Here is a 20,137-nt window from a genome sequence, read left to right as displayed (position 1 = left end):
AAAGACCTGCTTTGTTGTGTCTGTTCAGCTGTTTCTTCTCCAGAAGGCTGAGAAACACAGACGTTTACTCTGATGGGGAATTTAGATACTTGGCTCTGCTCTTTTATGTTGTGCCTTTTAGATCTTCAATGTGATTAGGATTCTCAGTAGCTATCTCTCTTGAAATAACACACAGCCATTCAGTAGCACACGGAGAATGCGTTGCTTACATATTTCTGTGTTTTCTTACCTGTAGCAACTGCATCACTTCCTTTATCTGGTTCTCCACCTCTGCAGCCTGCTCGGTCTGCCTCCCCAGCTTGTGCAGAGTCTCCTCATGGCTCTTCAGAGCCTTGCTGATTTTGGCTATCTTTGCCTCCGTGGTTTCATAAACATGGTTCAGGGATTCGCTGAATTGTATGACACCATACACAAGCACATTGACTTCTTCCTCTGGTGCAACCATATCTTCCATCTTTCCGGTCTTCCTGAGCGGACCTGCCTGGACTGATGTCAGACCCCCAGCTAAACAAAGCAGCCACAGACCCCAGATCATCTTCATAATAACAGCCGCTAACAAACTCACTGTAATCTCAACGTCTGTTTCATTCAGAAAGTTTGTGATTTCTTTTTCCCAGCGGTTCAGACAGTTAAAGAGAAAATCTTACAAATTCTGAAGGGAGGCTATATAAAATGCATTTGTCCTCTCGCATTTGCCAGAGAATGATGAATTTTGAGGGCTGTCACAGCGCCTTATATTGGATATGTACATGTAACACCGTGGTAAAACATTAGCTCAGCTGTGGTTCAATCACAGGTCTTGTCCGTGGCCTTAATCTCAGTGACCTTGCCTTGAAGTTTAACCCCTGATTTACTAGTTTTGTCATGTCACAAACAAACGTGACATACATTACAATGTATGCAGCAGCCTGTGCTTGATACAGACAATGCATGAGCTGTATCACAATCTTCGCAGTAAATGTCAGTTAATTTGATTTTAAAGATTTAGCGTTTGCGTCACAGTCTCCTGACAATTGTGTAAAATCAGCTGATCGAAGATATGACCAAATGTTACCTCTAATGTTTGCCTTGGATGGGAGGTGATGTGACCAAGCAAATCCAATACTGGGAAACACTCTTCCCATGTGCACACATGTCACTCTATCTTTTTCTCCTTTGGGAATAAGAATAAATTATTCTTTAGTTGTTTTTCAGGAATGATTTATTAAAGATGTGTTACTGTTGACAAATGTTATGGCTGAAATGTGGGTGTGAAACTGTCTGTAAAACTAGTATATTATGATTCTGATCATTAAATTACGATTAAATAGCAAAAATATCTGTTTAACTCCTTTGTGCCTTTAAGTTTTTTTCTGTACAGTCTATGTCAACTTTCTCTCTCTCTTCTTATTTCATGTCTTGCATCCTGTAGGAACCTGCTTTATGTGTACCCACAAAGTCTGAACTTCAGCAGTCGTCAAGGCTCTGTGAGGAACATTGCTGTGAAGGCTCAGTTCATGGCAGGAGAGGATCCCAGTCAAGCTTTGCCGGTGAGTCACTGTCAAGGATAATGAAGTGACGTGACTGTGATGTTCTCAGGAAAATGAGATTCCAGTCACAAAGGACTGCTGGAGGCAGTGAAACACTATAGGATGGCTTCTTGGAGGAGTTCATCAAAGGGCTTTTTTTTTTACTCCAGAGGGAACGAAAGTCAAGTTACATGTAGTGAACTACAGCAGATCTTTATGTTATGACTATTTTTGTTTATTGTCAAATAGTTGAAGCATTTTATAAAGTACTTTCTTAAAGTGATACTCACCCACTATCTACCCTCTAAGTATCAAGCACTTGCCCTGTATACCTGTAAAGCTAAAGCTGCTTCATAGAGACTTCTCAAAGCACTCCTTCAATATAATCCACTTTATTTTTCACTTGCTTATTGCAGGGGCTCACAAACTTTTCAGCCTGCGACCCCAAAATAACTGTGCCAGAGACTGGCGACCCCCACTGTCCCTGGAGGTGGTTATTTAGTATTTAACATTGAGCACAGCTGTGCACACGCGCTAATAGGCCTATCCAAACAAGCTCATTAGACGTCTGAGTGGACGCACTGACAAACAATATAAACAGACGCACTGGTGTGTTTGCATGTGTAAAGAGCAGCAGACACCTACATTGTCAGTCTTTGGTTGCTATTAATTATATTCATACTGGCTTAAAGCCTAAGATACTTAATTTAGTTGGTTGACAGAAAATATGCCCACATGTGACCTACGTCACTGTGTTTCCTGTGCTGCTATGAACTGACCTGCTGCATCTGATGCAGTCATTAATCTGTCGTAATCACCTCAGAGGTCATGTGGCAACAAAGAAAAGCAACATTTTTTATTTGCATGGTTTTATTTTAAAGTGATAATCTCGAAGATTTTCATTTTAACAAAAGTCTGTTAAGTCACTATCTATCGCCGAATGAGGTAACACAATGGTGATTGAGCCTACTGCCGACTGATGGAAGCCTTTCACATTTGCAGTATTATGGTGGCAACACACACCCAGTTAGTGACTCGTTTTCCATCACCAAGCGGTGGGTGGTCTGCCAGAGAGGGTAGGCGGAGCTAGCGCAACTAACACACTTGTGTGTAAAGCGGCTGCTTTTCCAGTCTCTGCAAACATTGGGAGTAAACAGTAATCTACTACGGCTGAACAAACAAAGAAATCGATGCCAAGAGTTACACCCATTACATCTGGAGCCAACCGTGGACGTCTGGGAAGTTACAGTTTATCGCCATAGGTGCCGCCAAAGAGAACGAAACAGATTTATTAGATAACCACTTTATATTAAACGACCTTTTTTCTATCTAATTTTACAAATAAGGGATAAAATATGCAGTTTTAAATAATTAAAAAATGTTATTAATTTTTTGAAAGGCATCTTCAGACCCCCACTTTGGGAACCACTTGCTTAGTGTATTCAAAACACCAAATGTTGCAAAAGCACTGTTTGGATGTTATTTAAAAAAAAAAGGAAAAATGATTGCCTCATGTAAACTGTATTAATTCTTACTTATTTGAACATAATAAGTTCAAATTGGCCTTGTGCGGGGATTGTGAAGATTTGTATTAGATAAGACTTGTATCCATGGTTACAAACATTAATTTAGATGCCCTTTGATCATGGATATTTTTGCATCTATGTTCTTCTAATGTACTTGGCCGTCGCTGTGCAAAGTATATATGCAGAGTTTAACACTACAAATCTGTCGGTCCTGAAGTTACACTTTTGAAATCAACAGTATTTTCAAGTATTTACAAAGATTCCAGGTTCTGTTGGAAAACCATATAACAAATCACTCTACCAAGCAGAGTATAATTATTATAGTATTATTCAGAGCTTGTGTTTGATTTGCAAAGTAATTAAGGATTTCATAAGGACATGAAAATATATCGACTGTTTATTTCTCTGAATGATTAACATTGTGTTGATGATGACATCAGATGAGATCCTCCTATTGGTCATGAAACAGCTTTATTTATACTGTGTTGTTTGACCAGGTCATCTTTGGGAAGTCAAGTTGTGCTGAGTACGTGAGAGAGGCATACAGTCCTATCATCTACCACAACAAGTAAGGCTCAGTCCCCCAGTCATCATCACAGTCTACCTTCCACTGGAGTCTGTCCAACCTTCCTTATTTCACTGTGTCCGCCCTAAAACATTATGTTTAACTCTTGCCCAAAAGGTCTCCTGAGTTCTATGAGGAGATAAAGATGAAGATTCCTGCCAATCTGACAGACAACCACCATCTGCTGTTCACCTTCTATCACATCAGCTGCCAGCCCAAACAGAACACTCCTCTGGAAACCCCCGTGGGCTACACTGTGAGTACAATCCTTTGGCTGGCCCACATTTCACACTCACACCTACACACTTTCTTGTTTGTGCACTCCTTCTGTTGTCTTGACATCGATGAGAGATCGCGTGCCTCTCCTTCTGCCTACAGTGGATCCCTCTGATGCAACATGGCCGACTACGCACCGGCTCCTTCAGCTTGCCTGTCTCGGTGGAAAAGCCTCCACCTAGCTACTCTGTACTCACCCCTGACGTAAGTGTGTTTAAAGGGATTGTGTTAATATCAGTTTGCCTGCCATTCCCTACTCCTTTGTGATGTGACGGAGTGTTAAATCATGGGATGTCACTCTCTGGCAGGTTCAGCTCCCAGGCATGAAGTGGGTGGATAATCACAAAGGAGTGTTCAATGTGGAGGTGACGGCGGCCTCCTCAGTTCACACTCAGGTACACAAAAATGCTTTTTATACTACGGTTTCTACCTTTCCATGTGCTATGGCCTCCCAACTTAAAACGCAGACTTTGGATCAGCCTGGTATACATGTAATGTCAGAACACAGTTTAAGTGATACTTAATATTTATTTTGTTAATAACTCTAGGACCCCCACCTGGATAAGTTCTTCACTCTAGTGTATGTTCTGGAGGAGTACTCCTTTCCCTTCCGCCTGAAGGACGTCATCATTACTGAGGCAAACATGGAGGGGGAGCTGAAGGCCAGCATGGCTGCACTGAGAGGTGCTCTGCTGGATACCTGTGTCAGGTTTCTGCACCAGCTGCTCAACAAGCTCATTCAGCTCATCGTTTACCCACCAGTCATTGCGGGCCAAATTGGTAAGTGATGCGGTTTTACATCAATTCTGGAGATTTTTAAGTGCATTTGGGTACACAATGAGATAATGATGAATAATTACTTTTCATTTTGACTTGTGCAACAACAGTTTCAATAATATTATCTTACTCTACATTCATCAACCTGGTATAAACAACTCATGATGATTACAGGAGCAAAAACTATGGCAGGTTAAAATTATGGTATAAACGTGTTATTTTTAAACATAATTCAAATTCTGCCTTCTGCTGCTCTCATTCTTTTTTATCTCCAGTTAACCTGGGTCGGACTTCCTTCGAAGCTATGTCTTTATTCGTCAACCAGATCCACAAGAACTTGGAGGGGAATCAGGACCAGCACGGCCGCAACAACCTGCTTGCGTCCTACATCCACTACTGCTTCCGCCTGCCAACTGCAGAGCCCACAGTGCCCCCTACAGGTAACTCCCCAGTCTGAACTGTACACTCTTTATCTTGGGAGCAGAAAGTGAGCACTTTCCTCAACCACCAACAGTTAGTTTAACTGATAGCACATGGTTGTTGGTTATATGTATCATGACACATCTCTGTTTAGCAGGTGGCCAGCAGTCCTATGAGATGCCTATGCAGTATGCCACCTTGTCAAGAGCAACAGCTCGCCCCAGCAGTCTGCATCTGGCCCGCTCCAAGAGTATCAGCAACTCCAACCCGGACCTGGCCAGCACACCGGTTTCTCCGGACGAGGAGGTGCAGAGGATCATAGGGAGCAAGGTAAGATACTATACAACTTTTGTTGTGCTTAAAATGTGTTTAAAAAGCCGTTTAAAAAGTAATGAAAGCGGTGAAATACGTTAAATACAATGTAAGAGTTCTGAAAATGAGGCAGTTTCCTGATTTTTGTATCTGCACCTACTTATTGGCTTTAACTTTCTTAAGTCATTTGGTGTTTATTTGCTCATTTATTTCATTTGCAAATTTAATTTTGTCAAGCATCAATCCTCTGGTTGTTAATAACGAATTCCAGTCTTGCTATGCTGTATTCATTTGTGTCCTGAGTAGATAGAAAAGAAAGTACAGCACAGAAAAAAATCTAGTTTGATGTAATGATAGTGTCTCAACTCTTCACAGCGTGATCATCAAACTCTAATCTGTGAACTCGTCAATGATGCAATTATGTTTTGTGTTTCTGTTCAGTGTTTCATTCAGTGCAGTAGCCTTTCCTTTGAGCTTCCCTCTCCTGCTTTCTATGCTGATTTAAGCTTCTCTTCCGTCCTCCCTCCTCCCTTACTTTGTTTCTCCCCAGATTTATCCTTTAAATACTCTCTTGTATGGTGATTACCTTCCCTATACTCACTGTGCCCTTGCCTTGTGCCGCATTTTGTGTGTTTGTGTTTTGTGCGTGTCTCCGTGGTGGCTTATGGCAGGGCATTGATCGCTCCCACTCCTGGGTAAACTCTGCTTATGCCCCTGGCGGCTCAAGATCTGTGCTACGCCGGAATCCCAACTCCAGCTGTGATCTCAAGCAGGTGCCAAATCCATCCCTCCTCCCTCCCCTCCTCCTCCTCCACACCTTCACCTCCTCATCTCCTCCATCTGTAATCAACTCTCGTGGGTCATTTCTCAGTGGTTGTTTCTGTATGTCCACTAACCAATCACACCTTTTATCCACAACTACATCTTGCTCATCTCCATCCTCTCACCGCAGCGTAAACGATCATATCTGCTGTGATAGGGAAACATAACCTCTGCCTGGTGCTCATCAGATTTCTTACCAGCCTTGCACATCAGAGTTCATAGAGAGTTCTCTGGCCACTCATCTATTTACATTCACCCATTTTCACATCACTTTGTCCTCATCTCTGTGTGTTCACCCCACGGTCACTCCATGTCAGGCAAACGACCGCAGCAACAATCGCATGTCTGCCTTCCTGGACAGCGTGGCCTTGTTTACAGTTCCAACAAGGCAGATTACCAAGAAGGTAAAACTGACATCCATAAGAAACTGTAAAAGTGGCATTCTTCATAGCATACTAACACATTGTGATGTCCTTTCATTCACCAACTTTCAGTATGACTGACAATCATCACCATTCATGATATTTTTAAGTGTTTTTTTCTGTAAGTTAGTGTGAAAACATGTTTATTCAGTGATATTTCTACTTGCTGGGTAAGTCTGAAGATTTCAGGACTTAATCTCTGGCAGAGGTACAAATTTATTTGTACTCTCACTTGTTAACTGACATAATTACTTGATAAATCATGTCATTAAAGATTGTCATCTTTGAGGACATGAATTATGGACCAAACAGCTACCAGCCTGTTGCACTTTCTTATGTTTTGTAAAGCATCGCAGCTGCTTGTGAAAACAAACGCACTACACTTTAATCGTAACAGTCCTAAAATGGTCACCTTGTGTGAGATAAACTATTATTCATGTTGGTTCATGTGTAGCTGCTCCATGAAGAGCTGGCATTGCAGTGGGTGGTCAGCACCAGCACAGTGAGGGAAGCAGCGCTGCAGCAGGCCTGGTTTTTCTTCCAGCTTATGGTGAGTGTATTCTCGTACATCTAGATTGATTTCACACGACTTTGTAAGAAGTTTCAATCTTACGCATTTAAAGAGAATGCTAGAAAAACAAGCCTTGGAACACGTGTACTGCAGGAGCCATTACTAAGACAGGATATGCTACATTTCAGCTAAGTACTTTTTTTCTACTATTCGCCCTCTACTTTAGACTAAGAGCATGGCCCATCACTTATTCCTGACCTCAAAACTGGATGTTGCTAGGCGCCAGCGTTTCCCAGATCGTTTTGTGGACGACATCGCTGCACTTGTGTGTGCCATCAGTGCAGATATTGCTGGTCGATACCACAAGGTACATAAACCACAAAGCTACACAACACACAATTCAAGACTTTTAACAGCTGAAAGTCCATTTGTTTTCATTGTACAACAACAAAAACACAATGTATTGCTCGTTAAAAGATGACCAGTTGGAAGTGTTTTTAAAGTTTTTGTCGAATAGAAAATTGTCTTAACTTTTACCCAAAGCTTGATCATCATTGCTCATTGATTCATATAACAATGAAGACCAGTCATACATGTTGTCCTTCAGAAATAATGTTTCCTCTCTTTTTATCTAATCATACTCCTTTTTTTTAGCTAATTTCTCCTTATAAATATTCCTCCTTCAGGATGTGGAGCTTGTGGAGAGGTTAAACAGCAGTCTGGCCTTCTTCCTGAATGACCTGTTGTCTCTCATGGACCGGGGCTTTGTGTTTAACCTCATCCGCACCTACTACAAACAGGTGCCTGTTGCCACCTATTGTTATATACAACACTTTTAATCCCAATTTATTTTTTAAAACGGCTCATACTGTATCAAACATTTTTTCTAAACAGATTGCTAACAAGCTTCACACAGCACAGAACCCCAGCTCTCTGAATGCCCTGAGGATGGACTTCACTCGTATTGTCTGCAGCCACGAGCACTACGTCATCCTCAACCTGCCATGCTCAACTCTCAGCCCTCCAGCTTCCCCCTCCCCCTCCACCTCCTCCACCACCTCACAGGTATCAGGGCAGAATGAAAATACAGTATAACTGATCTAAATAGCTGATTTTCATATCCTTCTATCTCATCCTCATCCTCCCATCTCTTATTGTGTCTACAGGGTTCAGCATTTTCCAGTATGGTGCAGGATCAGGGTGTGGCCACCATGTTTGAGCTCTCAGTCCCTTTCCGCCAGCAGCACTTCCTGTCAGGACTGCTGCTTACGGAGCTCTCGCTCATACTTGATCCTGATGGAGAAGGGTTAGCCCTTAATACTTGCATATATAAGAATCAGGATTATATTTTAGTAACCCCAAAGGGAGCATCAGAATTTGCACTTCAATATGAAATACAATACAACATTAACTACACGTACCCAGTGAGAAACGCTAATTGTGCTGATATATTTGTTTTATACCCACAGAGTTTTCTTCCTTCATAAAAAGGCCATTAGTGCTGTTCACTCTCTGCTGTGCAGCCATGATGCAGACCCTCGCTACACTGACCCACAGGTCAGAGCCCACGTTGCTCAACTCTACCTGCCTCTAATCCCCATCGTCATGGAGACGTTGCATCAGCTCCACGACTTTTCTGGTCAGCAGAACATGCAGCTCAATAGTGTTATTCTATCCTCTATCCTCCTCCTATGCGCACTTATTTCATTTGCAAGATTATTTTTTTCCAGTATTATTGCACCTGAGAGTGCTTTTCTTATTTCTTTGTAGACTCCTCGCCTGCGAGGGGCCGCCATGCCTCAGCCCACGCCGACGATGCTGACCCAGACAGTGGCAACACTATCAGTCAGTCTGTTGCCATGGCGATTGCTGGCTCCCCCTTACCGCATGCCAAAGCCAACCCGTTCGCCCTGCCCACAGTGGTGAGTGATAGCAGCAGAGGTCAGGCTGTTCCCCCGGGCCCTACAGACTGACAGGTCACAGATCTGCCTCTGTGTGGGAGGCTGCTGCCTCAGTTTGACAGACGATCACTCTGCCCTTTCTACTTCAAAAAAACACTCATTCAGAAAGCGTTTGCTGCTCCTCTTAGCCTATAGGAGGCTCTTTCCCTTATTATGCTCCATAAACAGCCATTTTGTTCGGAAACACATTTAAAGGCTGCCACTGAGTTTGTGTGTTTGTCTTCACCAGTCCGGGCGCCAGTCCAGCTCTCTGTCTGCCGAGTGCAGCCGGACTCTGCTGGTGTGTTTCCTGTGGGTGCTGAAGAATGCAGATGCTGCCCTCCTGGAGCGCTGGTTGTCTGATTTGTCTGTACTGCAAATCAACCGCCTGCTGGATCTGCTTCATCTCTGTGTCTCCTGTTTTGAATACAAGGTGCGATAACCAGGCGCTGTCACAACTATCAGAATCTTTTATCACTCACTAACACCAAACTGAAGTCAAAACAATTTTCAAATACTTAGTTCGTCCATGCCAGAACTACAGTGCATTATTACAGATATGATATATGTTGATCCAGGAAATATACCTTTAAGGTTGTCAAAATTTACGAAGCTTCACTACTTTTTGGATACCACGTTTTTAAAACGATACTCCATTATTTTAAGGATGCTACTGAAAGCTACAGAAGCTTTGAAAAAAGCACATCTAGGAACTGTTTTTAGCCCAAATCTGCTGCCAGGGAGAGAGAGAGAGAGAGCGGTGGTCAAGTGACATAGACAGGAAGTGAAGTGAACAATAAACTAATTCGCTCACACCTCTATACAAACCCACAGGAAGGTACAAGATTTAGTTTTTTTGCAGATGAAGTCACGCTTCATCCTGCCAACTGTGTCTGTCTGTCTGCTCTGCCCTCCGTCACCTGCTACTCTTATACAGCTCACAGTCAAAGGTCGGCAAATACTGATGTTTTGTAAAGTCCTTTTGGCGTCTAATAAAGATGCAAAAATTATGTTAGCGTCTGTTACAGACAGAGAGCAGAGGAGAGAGACTGCACTGTCACCTGCTCTCTATGTATTTATAAAGTCCCGACCTGCAGACTGTTGTGAGCAAAACACTGCAGAACTATTGACACACAGAAACGTCTCAAACACAGCAGAATTAGAAGAAAATGAGAAAATACAGATAAAGGGCAGATTTTTTGCAGATACAGACACATCTTTACACTTCTTAAGTTTATGATTGATAATTGAGAGGGTATGCTATATTTTGATATTGGTCTAAACAAAAGCAATATCAAATAACATTCATAATAAACATTTTAAACATTAAAATCCTGCTCATTAAGCCTTTAATTACTGTGTTTAATTAATGTCAGATGAGCTGGTATGTGTTCAGTGACTTTTTCTGTACCAGCACTGTGCGCAGGGAAAAAATTAAAACAAGATTACCCAATGATTGGTACCTAACAGTGTTATTGTTGCCGACGTATGGAAACCGGTATCGAGAAACTTTTTTTTTTACTAGAATCATGACAAACCTTGTTATGATTATCAATGCTATAGCATGCTTTTTTTGTTCCTCTAAATTGTTTGTTTTTCTGATGACTAATTATCTTTGTTTTTACTTTTTACACTGATGAATTTTTGCTCTTACTTTTCCTGAAAGTTGTATTAAATTGACCAAATAAAGTTTTTTTCATGATTTGTTTTTGTCTATCTGTGTCTCTGTCCTCCGTTTGTTGATGCTTGCAGGGGAAGAAGGCTCTTGAGAGGATCAACAGCCTGACGTTTAAAAAGTCTCAGGACATGAAGGCTCGACTGGAGGAGGCCATACTGGGGACCATTGGGGCTCGCCAGGAGATGGTCCGCCGCCACAGAGGTAAGGAGAGAAAAGTAATGTGTTTGTGTGTCGGTACTACAAATGTTTTTATTTTAAGATGTTTATATATTAATGGACATTTTAATTTGACAACTTTTTTCAGAAAGGAGTCCCTATGGCAGCCAGGAGAACGTGAGGTGGAGGAAAAATGTCACTCACTGGAGGCAAAATACAGATAGAGTGGACAAGTAAGGTCTTACTTAATGTGCACCCAGTCTGGAAGAATTACTCATAGATTTCTGGATTACAATTTAAGTTATGACCATTGTTTAATATCATCTAAACTATACTGATCATTGTGAAATAAAACCTCCCACAGGACTAAGGCTGAGGTGGAGCAGGAGTCTGTGGTGGATGGAAACTTAGCTACTGAAGCCTCTCTGATTGTACTGGACACACTGGAGATCATAGTCAAGGTGAAGAAATTCATTACAATTACTATATTTTATATTTTATGCAGAATCACCCTTTTGTAATGCGTTGTGTGTCTTTCTGTCAGACTGTGGTGGCCTCAGAGCTAAAGGAAAGTGTTCTGGGTGGAGTGCTGAGAGTGCTCCTCCACAGCATGGCGGGGAACCAGAGCGCCCTCTTCCTGCAGCACTGCTTTACTACACAGAGGGCTCTGGTCTTCAAGGTACATATGACTAATGTTTCTATAATAGTTCACTGTTGTTGCAATAACTTAACGCATGTCATGGTTCTACCTTTTTTTAATCACTGTCACTGTATTTAAATAATACATGTGTATATTTCCTTTAGTCTTCACTCATTAAACCCGGAAGTAAACAGTAATACTCATTCTACTTGGGTAAGCAGTACACAAAGTAATGAAGTGTTATTGTGTGTGATCTAGTTCCCAGAGATGCTCTTTGAAGAGGACACAGAGCTTTGTGCAGACCTGTGCCTGCGTCTCCTGCGTCACTGCAGCAGTAGTGTTGGCTCCGTCAGAAGTCATGCCTCCGCCTCTCTTTATCTGCTCATGAGGCAGAACTTTGAGATTGGAAATGTAAGTATAGACTCTGTCTCTGCATTGTCGCTTTTATTATTTGATGGTTTTGTTCAGTGGCGGCTGGCCAATAGAGGGCGCTAGGGTGCCGCCCTCCCTCGTGGAGAGTGTGTTTTTATTTTTATTTTTTATTTTAAAAAACTAATATTAACAAAATTACTTATTTAAATATGTAATATATATATATATATATGTATAGGTATATATACAAAAAATATATACATTAATTAATGTTCATTGGAAATGTGGGAAAACACGCAGCGCCCCTAAAGCAGAGACGAGTAGCCAATCAGGGACTGTTGCTGGGGCAAGATACGCGCATATCAACGTGAATTTGGCCAATCAGCGTCGTAGAAAATAATCCCTGAAGGGCGATTCTGAAATCGCACTACGGGTGGTTGAAGTCTGATCAGTGATGGAAATGACAATGATGGACGCTGACACCGCAAACAACTCTGTACGCTCTCTTCTGCACACATGTTCCCCCTACCCATTTCTTTGTATATAGGTTATATATATATATATATATGTGTGTGTGTGTGTGTCTAATATGTGTGTGTGCAGTATTCTGTTATGTTTTTTTGTTTTTTTTTGGAATTAATAATAATACTTTTTCACAAAGCACTGGTATCCTGTAGTTTGTGTCAAATCCTAGTGGGCACAGCACAGCCACACCTAGAATATTTTTCACCAGCCGCCACTGGTTTTGTTATAACCAGACACATGCCTGTAAATAAAAACGGTACATACAGGGTGTTTGAGCAGTAAATGCTGTTTTAATATTTTGAGTTAAAATCTGTCCTAATTTTGCACAATGAACAGAACTTTGCCCGAGTGAAGATGCAGGTCACCATGTCTCTCTCGTCACTGGTGGGAATGTCACAAAACTTCAATGAGGAGCATCTTCGGCGTTCACTCAAGACGATCCTAACGTATGCAGAAGAGGACCTGGAGCTGCGCGACACCCCTTTCCCAGAGCAGGTGTGTATCAACCTCTGTCCAAAGTCCCATCTGGAGCTGAAAGAATGCATAAGACTAATAATATACTGTTTTTTACTTTTATAATTGCAGGTCCAGGATCTGGTGTTCAACCTGCACATGATTTTGACGGACACTGTTAAAATGAAAGAGCATCAGCAGGATCCAGAGATGCTCATTGACCTGATGTACAGGTACTGCGATGCACATTAGTAAGACAATCCTACAGAAATCAACTTTACAACTAAATATCTGATATTCACATTTTTTATTTACCAGGATTGCAAAGGGCTACCAGAACTCCCCTGACTTACGTCTGACGTGGCTCCAGAACATGGCAGGAAAACACAGTGAGCGAGGAAACCATGCTGAAGCTGCCCACTGTCTGGTCCACAGCGCAGCTCTAGTGGCAGAATACCTCAACATGCTGGAGGATTGCCGCTACCTGCCAATTGGTTGTGTCACCTTCCAGGTAAGAACACAATTGAATTTGGTTACTCTTGCTATTTCCAAATAATACATGTGAGCAGCAGTATGGTCACATGAGATAGGAGGTTTTTCCAAAGCTAGAGCACAAAGACTCAAGCCTGTGATTGCTGTCCTATAGACGTTGTATATAAATGTTTCGCAAAAAAAAAAATAGAGATAGCAAAAATAAATCATATCTCTGTCTTTCCATCAGAATATTTCTTCCAACGTGCTGGAGGAGTCAGCTGTATCCGATGACATCCTGTCTCCAGAGGAGGAGGGGATTTGTGCTGGGAAATACTTCAGTGAGTCTGGCCTTGTCGGCCTCCTGGAGCAAGCAGCTGCCTCATTTAACATGGTACGACTCACATTCTCCAATCACGCTGCATGTTCAAACACTGCAAGGTTATACACTAACATGGCTGAAGGAGTGTTAAGTAAAATAGCTTTCCCTTGTCCTGTAACTCCAGGCTGCTATGTACGAAGCCATAAATGAAGTGTACAAGATTCTACTGCCAATCCATGAAGCCAACAGGGACTTCAAAAAGCTAGCTACAGTCCATGGGAAGCTGCAGGATGCCTTCAACAAAGTCTACAACCAAGTGAGTTGACAGTTTGATCATGAAATCATGAAATAGATGTGTCCTTGATTGATCCTTTAATATGTATTTTCTGTTTTTCTTTCAATTTTTCCAGAGTTCAGGATGGGAGGTAACAAGTTCATTTCGTCATGTTGAGAATATTTTTGTGGTAAAACTAGTTTATTCTGTATTGACACACTTTTTTTCTTTCTCTTTGCTTGTACTCCTCTCCCCTCCTGTGTGAATGACATGGCACTGGTGAGTGTTACAAAAATCAATTTCAAACTTTGACATAGTGGAGTCATACCACTGTTGTCATCATTTCAGCCTTATAAATTTTGTCATCTTTATACTGTGACAAGAGACCTGTCATTATTATTTTTATATGCATAGCCTTAATGTGTAACTCCTTTAAGAATAAAAGATGATATAATAAGGCACTGCCTGGAGAAACAGAAACAAAAAGGCTTAATGGAAACCACTTAATTAAGAGAAATGATTGCCTTGCCATTCACTACATCGGCTTATTCTGTCATTTTTACGTATTTAAAACAACCCTAAGCTGCTAGAAAAAGGTCACTTGACATCAAAGTCAGCTCTGCAATCTTAAATCATCTAATTTTTCATTCCGTCTTTAGTGATTAGAGAATGTTTGGGACCTACTTCCGGGTTGGTTTCTACGGCTGCCGGTTTGGAGACCTGGATGAACAAGAGTTTGTCTACAAGGAACCATCGATCACCAAATTAGCAGAGATCTCCCACAGACTTGAGGCATGTTAGCAACTATTCAGCAAACTTCAAAAGGTGTTATTTGTGATTTCTGAGCAACGTTTTTCTAATTGCGATTTTACACAGGAGTTTTACTCAGAGAGATTTGGGGATGATGTGGTTGAAATTATCAAGGACTCCAACCCCGTAGATAAAAACAAACTGGATCCTAACAAGGTAACATGATCTATAAACACTATGTGACTAATATTATTTCACTATCATCAGTATGGATTTTGCAAAAGTAATACATGTACTAATGACTGTTTGTGCTTGTTCAGGCCTACCTCCAGATCACATACGTCGAACCATTCTTCGACACATACGAGCTAAAGGAAAGAATCACCTACTTTGACAAGAACTACAACCTGCGTACTTTCATGTACTGTACTCCCTTCACACTGGACGGTAGAGCTCACGGCGACCTGAACGAGCAGTACAAACGCAAAACCATCCTTACAACATCTCATGCCTTCCCTTACATCAAGACCCGCATCAATGTTATCCACAAGGAGGAGGTGGGTGTCTGTTGTGGAGGGAAATTTGCTCAGTTTTTATATGAATGTTGTGCATGCGCGGTTAAAAATCAACAAGCTCTTTTGTCTTTGGTTCTGTAGATCATTCTTGTCCCCATGGAGGTGGCCATTGAGGATATGCAGAAGAAAACTCAGGAGCTTGCCTTCGCCACAACTCAAGAGCCTGCAGACTCCAAAATGCTGCAGATGGTGCTGCAGGGCTGTGTGGGAACCACGGTCAACCAGGTACTCATGGAATTTGAATCCCATCCGAACGGGGTTAAAAGTCAGGATCAGAGCTTTAAGTAGTCATTCCTAAGCAGATATGTAACAGCTTCTCCCCTTCACAGGGCCCCCTTGAGGTTGCGCAGGTCTTCCTATCTGACATTCCTGATGATCCAAAGCTGTTTCGCCATCACAACAAACTGCGCTTGTGCTTTAAAGACTTCACTAAGAGGTGACGACACACTCCAAACCCGAACGCAGACTGTTGTGTAACTAATAAAAACAAATCCCAAACCCTGTGTGTTCTCAACCCCTTTTTCTTGTAGATGTGAGGATGCCCTGAGGAAGAATAAAACCTTGATTGGACCAGATCAGAAGGAGTACCACAGAGAGCTGGAGAGGAACTACAATAAATTGAAAGAAGCTCTGGGTCCTCTCATAAACCGCAAGATCCCCCAGCTATACAGAACCCTGCCAGCTCAGACAACGCAACCACAACGGTAACTTGAGACATTAAACACACACACTTTCGCACAGAAATACACAAAATGAAATTAACCTGCTTCTATTGAACCAACAGACTAGCAACTTTAAACCAAACTTTATCATACTCCAGACATACTCATTCAAAGTGACCTTTAACTTCAATAAAAAAATCATACAAATGATTAAATCATCATCATCAACACTTTAATTAGAAATTCATCTGAAAAATTGAGAGATGGCATGAACAATAAAAAAAAAATGGAATTGGGCCTGACAAGACATCCATTAACCACTCAAAATAGAAATAATAATAATAATAATAATAATAATAATAGGTATTTGAATATTCAATCCAAGCCCCATCCAATGTATTTAAAATTTAAACAATCTGAATATAATAAATAAAAGTTTTGTTATACGGTGCCAACAGTATACCCACATAGATTTACAGAAAAAACAACAGCAAAAAAAAATCATATCCCATTTGCAATTAATTTACACCATATGCTACTTTTTACACATGCAAACATAATTTTAATTTGCTAAACAAGATTTTCCATAGGGCCCCCAAAAAGCTTAAACGGCCCTGCTCGCTGGTGCGTCTGAGCTGCTGCACAATCTGTCACAGAGAGGTGCTGCATGTTGCTAGGGACAAAATGTGAAATGATTTATCTATCATAGAGGATGAAGAGTAGTAAACACAGAAAATAAGTGATTAACTTACTAGTAACGTGATTTGAGCTGCTGTGGAGTAATGACTCCTCATAATTAACGTAACGTTGACTGTTTCAGCTCACTCACTGTAAATGAAAACAACGGCTGCTTACTTGTTAACAAGTGTAACTGTAACTTTACCGATAACATTAGTCTGACGTTAGCTAACTGGTAACGTTAACATTAATACTAGTAAGCTTACTTCATTAAACTTGGCTGCTGTTCCAGTCATAGAGACTGGATGTAGCTCTGTGCTATGAGCGCATGTCCATGTTTATGATGTCAATGAGGTTTAATAACAACCATGTGACAACTGACAGTTTCATCACCATTCATTGTACGGTAACGGGTCCTTAGCTCGAGCCCTGACTCATCCATTCTTTGCGTTTTAGCAGTGGACTTACGTTCAAACAAAACTCAGTGAAGAGTAACATTTCTTTTAGAATTACTTTTAATATCTTAAAAAGGTAATGAAGGAAGTGTTGTGGCCTGGTTGAAGCTGAAAACTCCCACCATATATTTTTTATTTTCGTCTGCTTTTGGCATCAGCTCCATGTTTGCATGTGAGGGTGTGAGGACTGCTGGTATATTAAAAACAGCTACAGTCAACTGCACCTGCTGGAGAGATACTTTAAAACTGAGGACATAGCTTTTTCTTCTAGAATTATTGAAGTAATCATAATAGATGTTAAATCTTTTCATTGAGACAAATTTCTCTTAATTATATTGAAGTGCAATCTGTGAACTTTCTATTTGAAAACAAATACTCAGTGAACGTCAAGACAACAAATATACATTATTCAGCTTTTACTGTCATTGGTTCACTACCTAGGTCAGATTTTCTGTCTGAAAGTATCTGAAATACATAATTTAAGTGTCACTCATTACCTCAGATGTTCAGATACACTGAAAGCAAAATTAATCATCTTCCTTTTGTCTCACAGGAACTCCTACAGTAGATCCAGTCTCCGCAGAGTCGACTGTTGAGGCACAACAAACTGGAAAACAACACAGAAACAACACCCCCACAAATTGCACACCGACTGTCACAAGCACACACGCACCATCCTCTTCCTCCTTTAACTCTTTATTTTACCAACCCACACCCCTGGCCAACCAGCCATACCATAATCCCCCCACCGCACACACACACACACACACACATGCTAAACCCTCACCACCACTGCCACTCTCTGTAGGAGAAAACCCCTAATGTTTATACTGGAAGGTAATCTACACTGTGAACATCATAATCAGGATCAAGGCTCTGGCATGTTATGATTTTAAACCAACCTTTTGGAAGGCATCTTCTCATAGTAATCTGTCTGAGCTTGATCTGGTTTTAACGGAACCTTTTACAGGACTAGAGCTGCCAAACACACTTTGCAACCAAATTCTTTGAAAGGTTTGTTCATGTTTTTGCTTTTGAAGAGACTGCAGTTGTGTTATGACCTGAATTCAAATGTAAGAGATTTTTGATTAAACTATGCCTGGTAGTAGTTTCTATCAGACTTAGTTATTAAATAGTACCAGGGATTTGACCAAATAACTAACATTCCGTCTTCTTCTTGTTATCATATAAACCTGCCAATTTATGAATTCATTATAGAGTTGGGGAAGAAGCTCAGGCCTCAGTCCTAACCTAGTAGGAATGCTCTGTAGTAGCAGTTGAGGAGGGAGGTGGATTATGCATGATGGTATGTTTAAGTGTGTTTTTAACTGTGAAATTTCCTTGTTATGCACTGCAGTCACATGATATGTTAAGCATCGAAGCACAGCTCTCAATCCAGGGCATCTCTCTCACCCGCACAAACATGTTCAAACTGTGGTAACTATCACCCTGCAGTACAGTCTGACAGCTGAGTACATTTTAGTCTGTGTGGTGTAAGGCAAGTCCCCATTTGACTGTATTTGAACTGCTGTCAAAAAGCACTCCAAATGTATGTGTCCAACATCTTGGTTGTGGAAAGTTAATATTAATTGTAGCTATTGCTATTTCCAACTACTGTATCTATTATATTGCACTATTGTAAACAAACTGCAGCACATTAACACTGTAACTACTAAAATATCTGAGCTTTTGTTATTTTATAAGGCTGAAAAATGTTTTTTTTTTACGAATTAGATAAACATTTTTTTATTTATTTACACGTTTTTTTTACTGCCTTCTATTAAATTTCTCTTCCTACGCCTCTGGTCCGCTTTTATTTGTGGGGTGACAGAGCTGCACAAAAGCCACTGTAGTGGAGAAGTGTTAATCGCTTATCTTAATCAATATAGAACTGTATCAAAATCTCAATAGTGACTCTAGACCAAAGTAATTTTATATTGTATGACAATTGAATGGGTTTCTAGTTTTATGTTGTGAATTTGTCTTATGTGATTGTTTCTATATTTTATATTTAAAGAAAAAAATGGGACTAAGCTAAAACTTCCAAAAAGGATATGACAGGTCAGTTACACTGTCATGCTTCCCTGTCTTATCCTGTTACATTCATGTTACTTAACCTCAAGTTTTATATTGGTAAGAGAGTGAGTAGATGGATGGATGGTTTGTTTGTTTTACCTTAGTGATCACATACTGGGAAATTGTGGGGGGAAAAAATAGAAAAAAACAACACACGACAGGAGATGCTGCAACAGGCCATCTTGCGAGCATCCCCGGGTATAGGGATTGAAAACTGGGACTGGTGCATTTTTTTTCAAATATCCAGATAAAGGACCACCTCAATGTTTATGAATTCCTATCTGGCAAACTTCTCACAGTGTTTTATCCTGGCTTTTGGGGGACCTTGAGCCAGGAACAACTAATACAGCTGCACTGAATGTTACCAATAGGATATATCTGTGAAAGAGGTTCCCTGATGGTTCTGCTACAAAAGCTTTATTACATTGTTTAGAAATCTCATAGTTATACCAAGATCCACATACCCATAATGATCCAATAATTTTACAGTCAGATCTCGACGTCTTAACAATGTATACACAGGACCAAACTAAATTTACATGGGAATAATGACTTCTAATAATCTTATTATAATGAAAAACATTAGCAGACAGCTGCTACACATTTTATTTGGAGACCTGACACGGAAATCAGCTGGAATGATTTGAATGAAGGTTATGTCAGAGGACAAACAATTTGATAAATAAATAAATGGCTTTATTGGGGCATTTGTCCCATTCGCTCAAAGTAGGCAAGTAAGTTGCTGCAAAATCAAACATTTTTTGCCACAAAAATCACAAAAAAGCTATAAAATCCAGAAAGGAACTGATATAATAAAGTTAAACTTGAACCCTTAAAAAAACATGTAATTTTATATATATACTGCCGTTCAAAAGTTTGGGGTCACTTAGAAATTCCCTTGTTTTTGAAAGAAAAGCACATGTTTTACCCATTAAAATAACATAAAATTGATGAGAAATATTGTGTGGACA

The 20,137-nt window shown here is 40.6% G+C and overlaps 1 protein-coding gene across 3 annotated transcripts in view; it reads left to right on the top strand.

The window, feature by feature from the left end:
- The window catches only part of dock6 (dedicator of cytokinesis 6), a 29,308-nt gene extending 10,449 nt beyond the window's left edge, over positions 1–18,859 (top strand). Inside the window, exons 15-50 of one of the 3 annotated variants that reach the window (XM_069673961.1) lie at positions 1,412–1,529; positions 3,532–3,602; positions 3,717–3,855; positions 3,978–4,079; positions 4,184–4,270; positions 4,424–4,655; positions 4,928–5,092; positions 5,230–5,402; positions 6,056–6,157; positions 6,524–6,610; positions 7,083–7,178; positions 7,366–7,506; positions 7,826–7,939; positions 8,034–8,204; positions 8,306–8,445; positions 8,609–8,778; positions 8,910–9,061; positions 9,330–9,512; positions 10,832–10,958; positions 11,062–11,146; positions 11,278–11,374; positions 11,458–11,592; positions 11,812–11,964; positions 12,787–12,945; positions 13,036–13,136; positions 13,222–13,414; positions 13,625–13,768; positions 13,881–14,012; positions 14,107–14,121; positions 14,637–14,762; positions 14,847–14,936; positions 15,041–15,277; positions 15,377–15,520; positions 15,625–15,731; positions 15,826–15,999; positions 17,644–18,859. In XM_069673961.1, the coding sequence (XP_069530062.1) occupies positions 1,412–1,529; positions 3,532–3,602; positions 3,717–3,855; positions 3,978–4,079; positions 4,184–4,270; positions 4,424–4,655; positions 4,928–5,092; positions 5,230–5,402; positions 6,056–6,157; positions 6,524–6,610; positions 7,083–7,178; positions 7,366–7,506; positions 7,826–7,939; positions 8,034–8,204; positions 8,306–8,445; positions 8,609–8,778; positions 8,910–9,061; positions 9,330–9,512; positions 10,832–10,958; positions 11,062–11,146; positions 11,278–11,374; positions 11,458–11,592; positions 11,812–11,964; positions 12,787–12,945; positions 13,036–13,136; positions 13,222–13,414; positions 13,625–13,768; positions 13,881–14,012; positions 14,107–14,121; positions 14,637–14,762; positions 14,847–14,936; positions 15,041–15,277; positions 15,377–15,520; positions 15,625–15,731; positions 15,826–15,999; positions 17,644–17,686 (4,705 nt within the window). In that variant the 3' untranslated portion in view covers positions 17,687–18,859. Of the gene's footprint in view, positions 1–1,411; positions 1,530–3,531; positions 3,603–3,716; positions 3,856–3,977; positions 4,080–4,183; positions 4,271–4,423; positions 4,656–4,927; positions 5,093–5,226; positions 5,403–6,055; positions 6,158–6,523; positions 6,611–7,082; positions 7,179–7,365; positions 7,507–7,825; positions 7,940–8,033; positions 8,205–8,305; positions 8,446–8,608; positions 8,779–8,909; positions 9,062–9,329; positions 9,513–10,831; positions 10,959–11,061; positions 11,147–11,277; positions 11,375–11,457; positions 11,593–11,811; positions 11,965–12,786; positions 12,946–13,035; positions 13,137–13,221; positions 13,415–13,624; positions 13,769–13,880; positions 14,013–14,106; positions 14,122–14,636; positions 14,763–14,846; positions 14,937–15,040; positions 15,278–15,376; positions 15,521–15,624; positions 15,732–15,825; positions 16,000–17,643 lie in introns of those variants that run through there. The other 2 variants (XM_069673959.1, XM_069673960.1) reach the window with 2 other exon arrangements.
- The last annotated feature ends 1,278 nt before the right edge of the window (positions 18,860–20,137 follow it).

The sequence above is a fragment of the Semicossyphus pulcher genome, unplaced genomic scaffold, assembly GCF_022749685.1.
Source record: "Semicossyphus pulcher isolate SPU_LCO1_2020_fin unplaced genomic scaffold, fSemPul1.0.p SCAF_23, whole genome shotgun sequence".
NCBI classification, from domain to species: domain Eukaryota; kingdom Metazoa; phylum Chordata; class Actinopteri; order Labriformes; family Labridae; genus Semicossyphus; species Semicossyphus pulcher.
The sequence above is the reverse complement of the archived record's forward strand: the minus strand, read 5'-3'. Positions and strand labels throughout refer to the sequence as shown.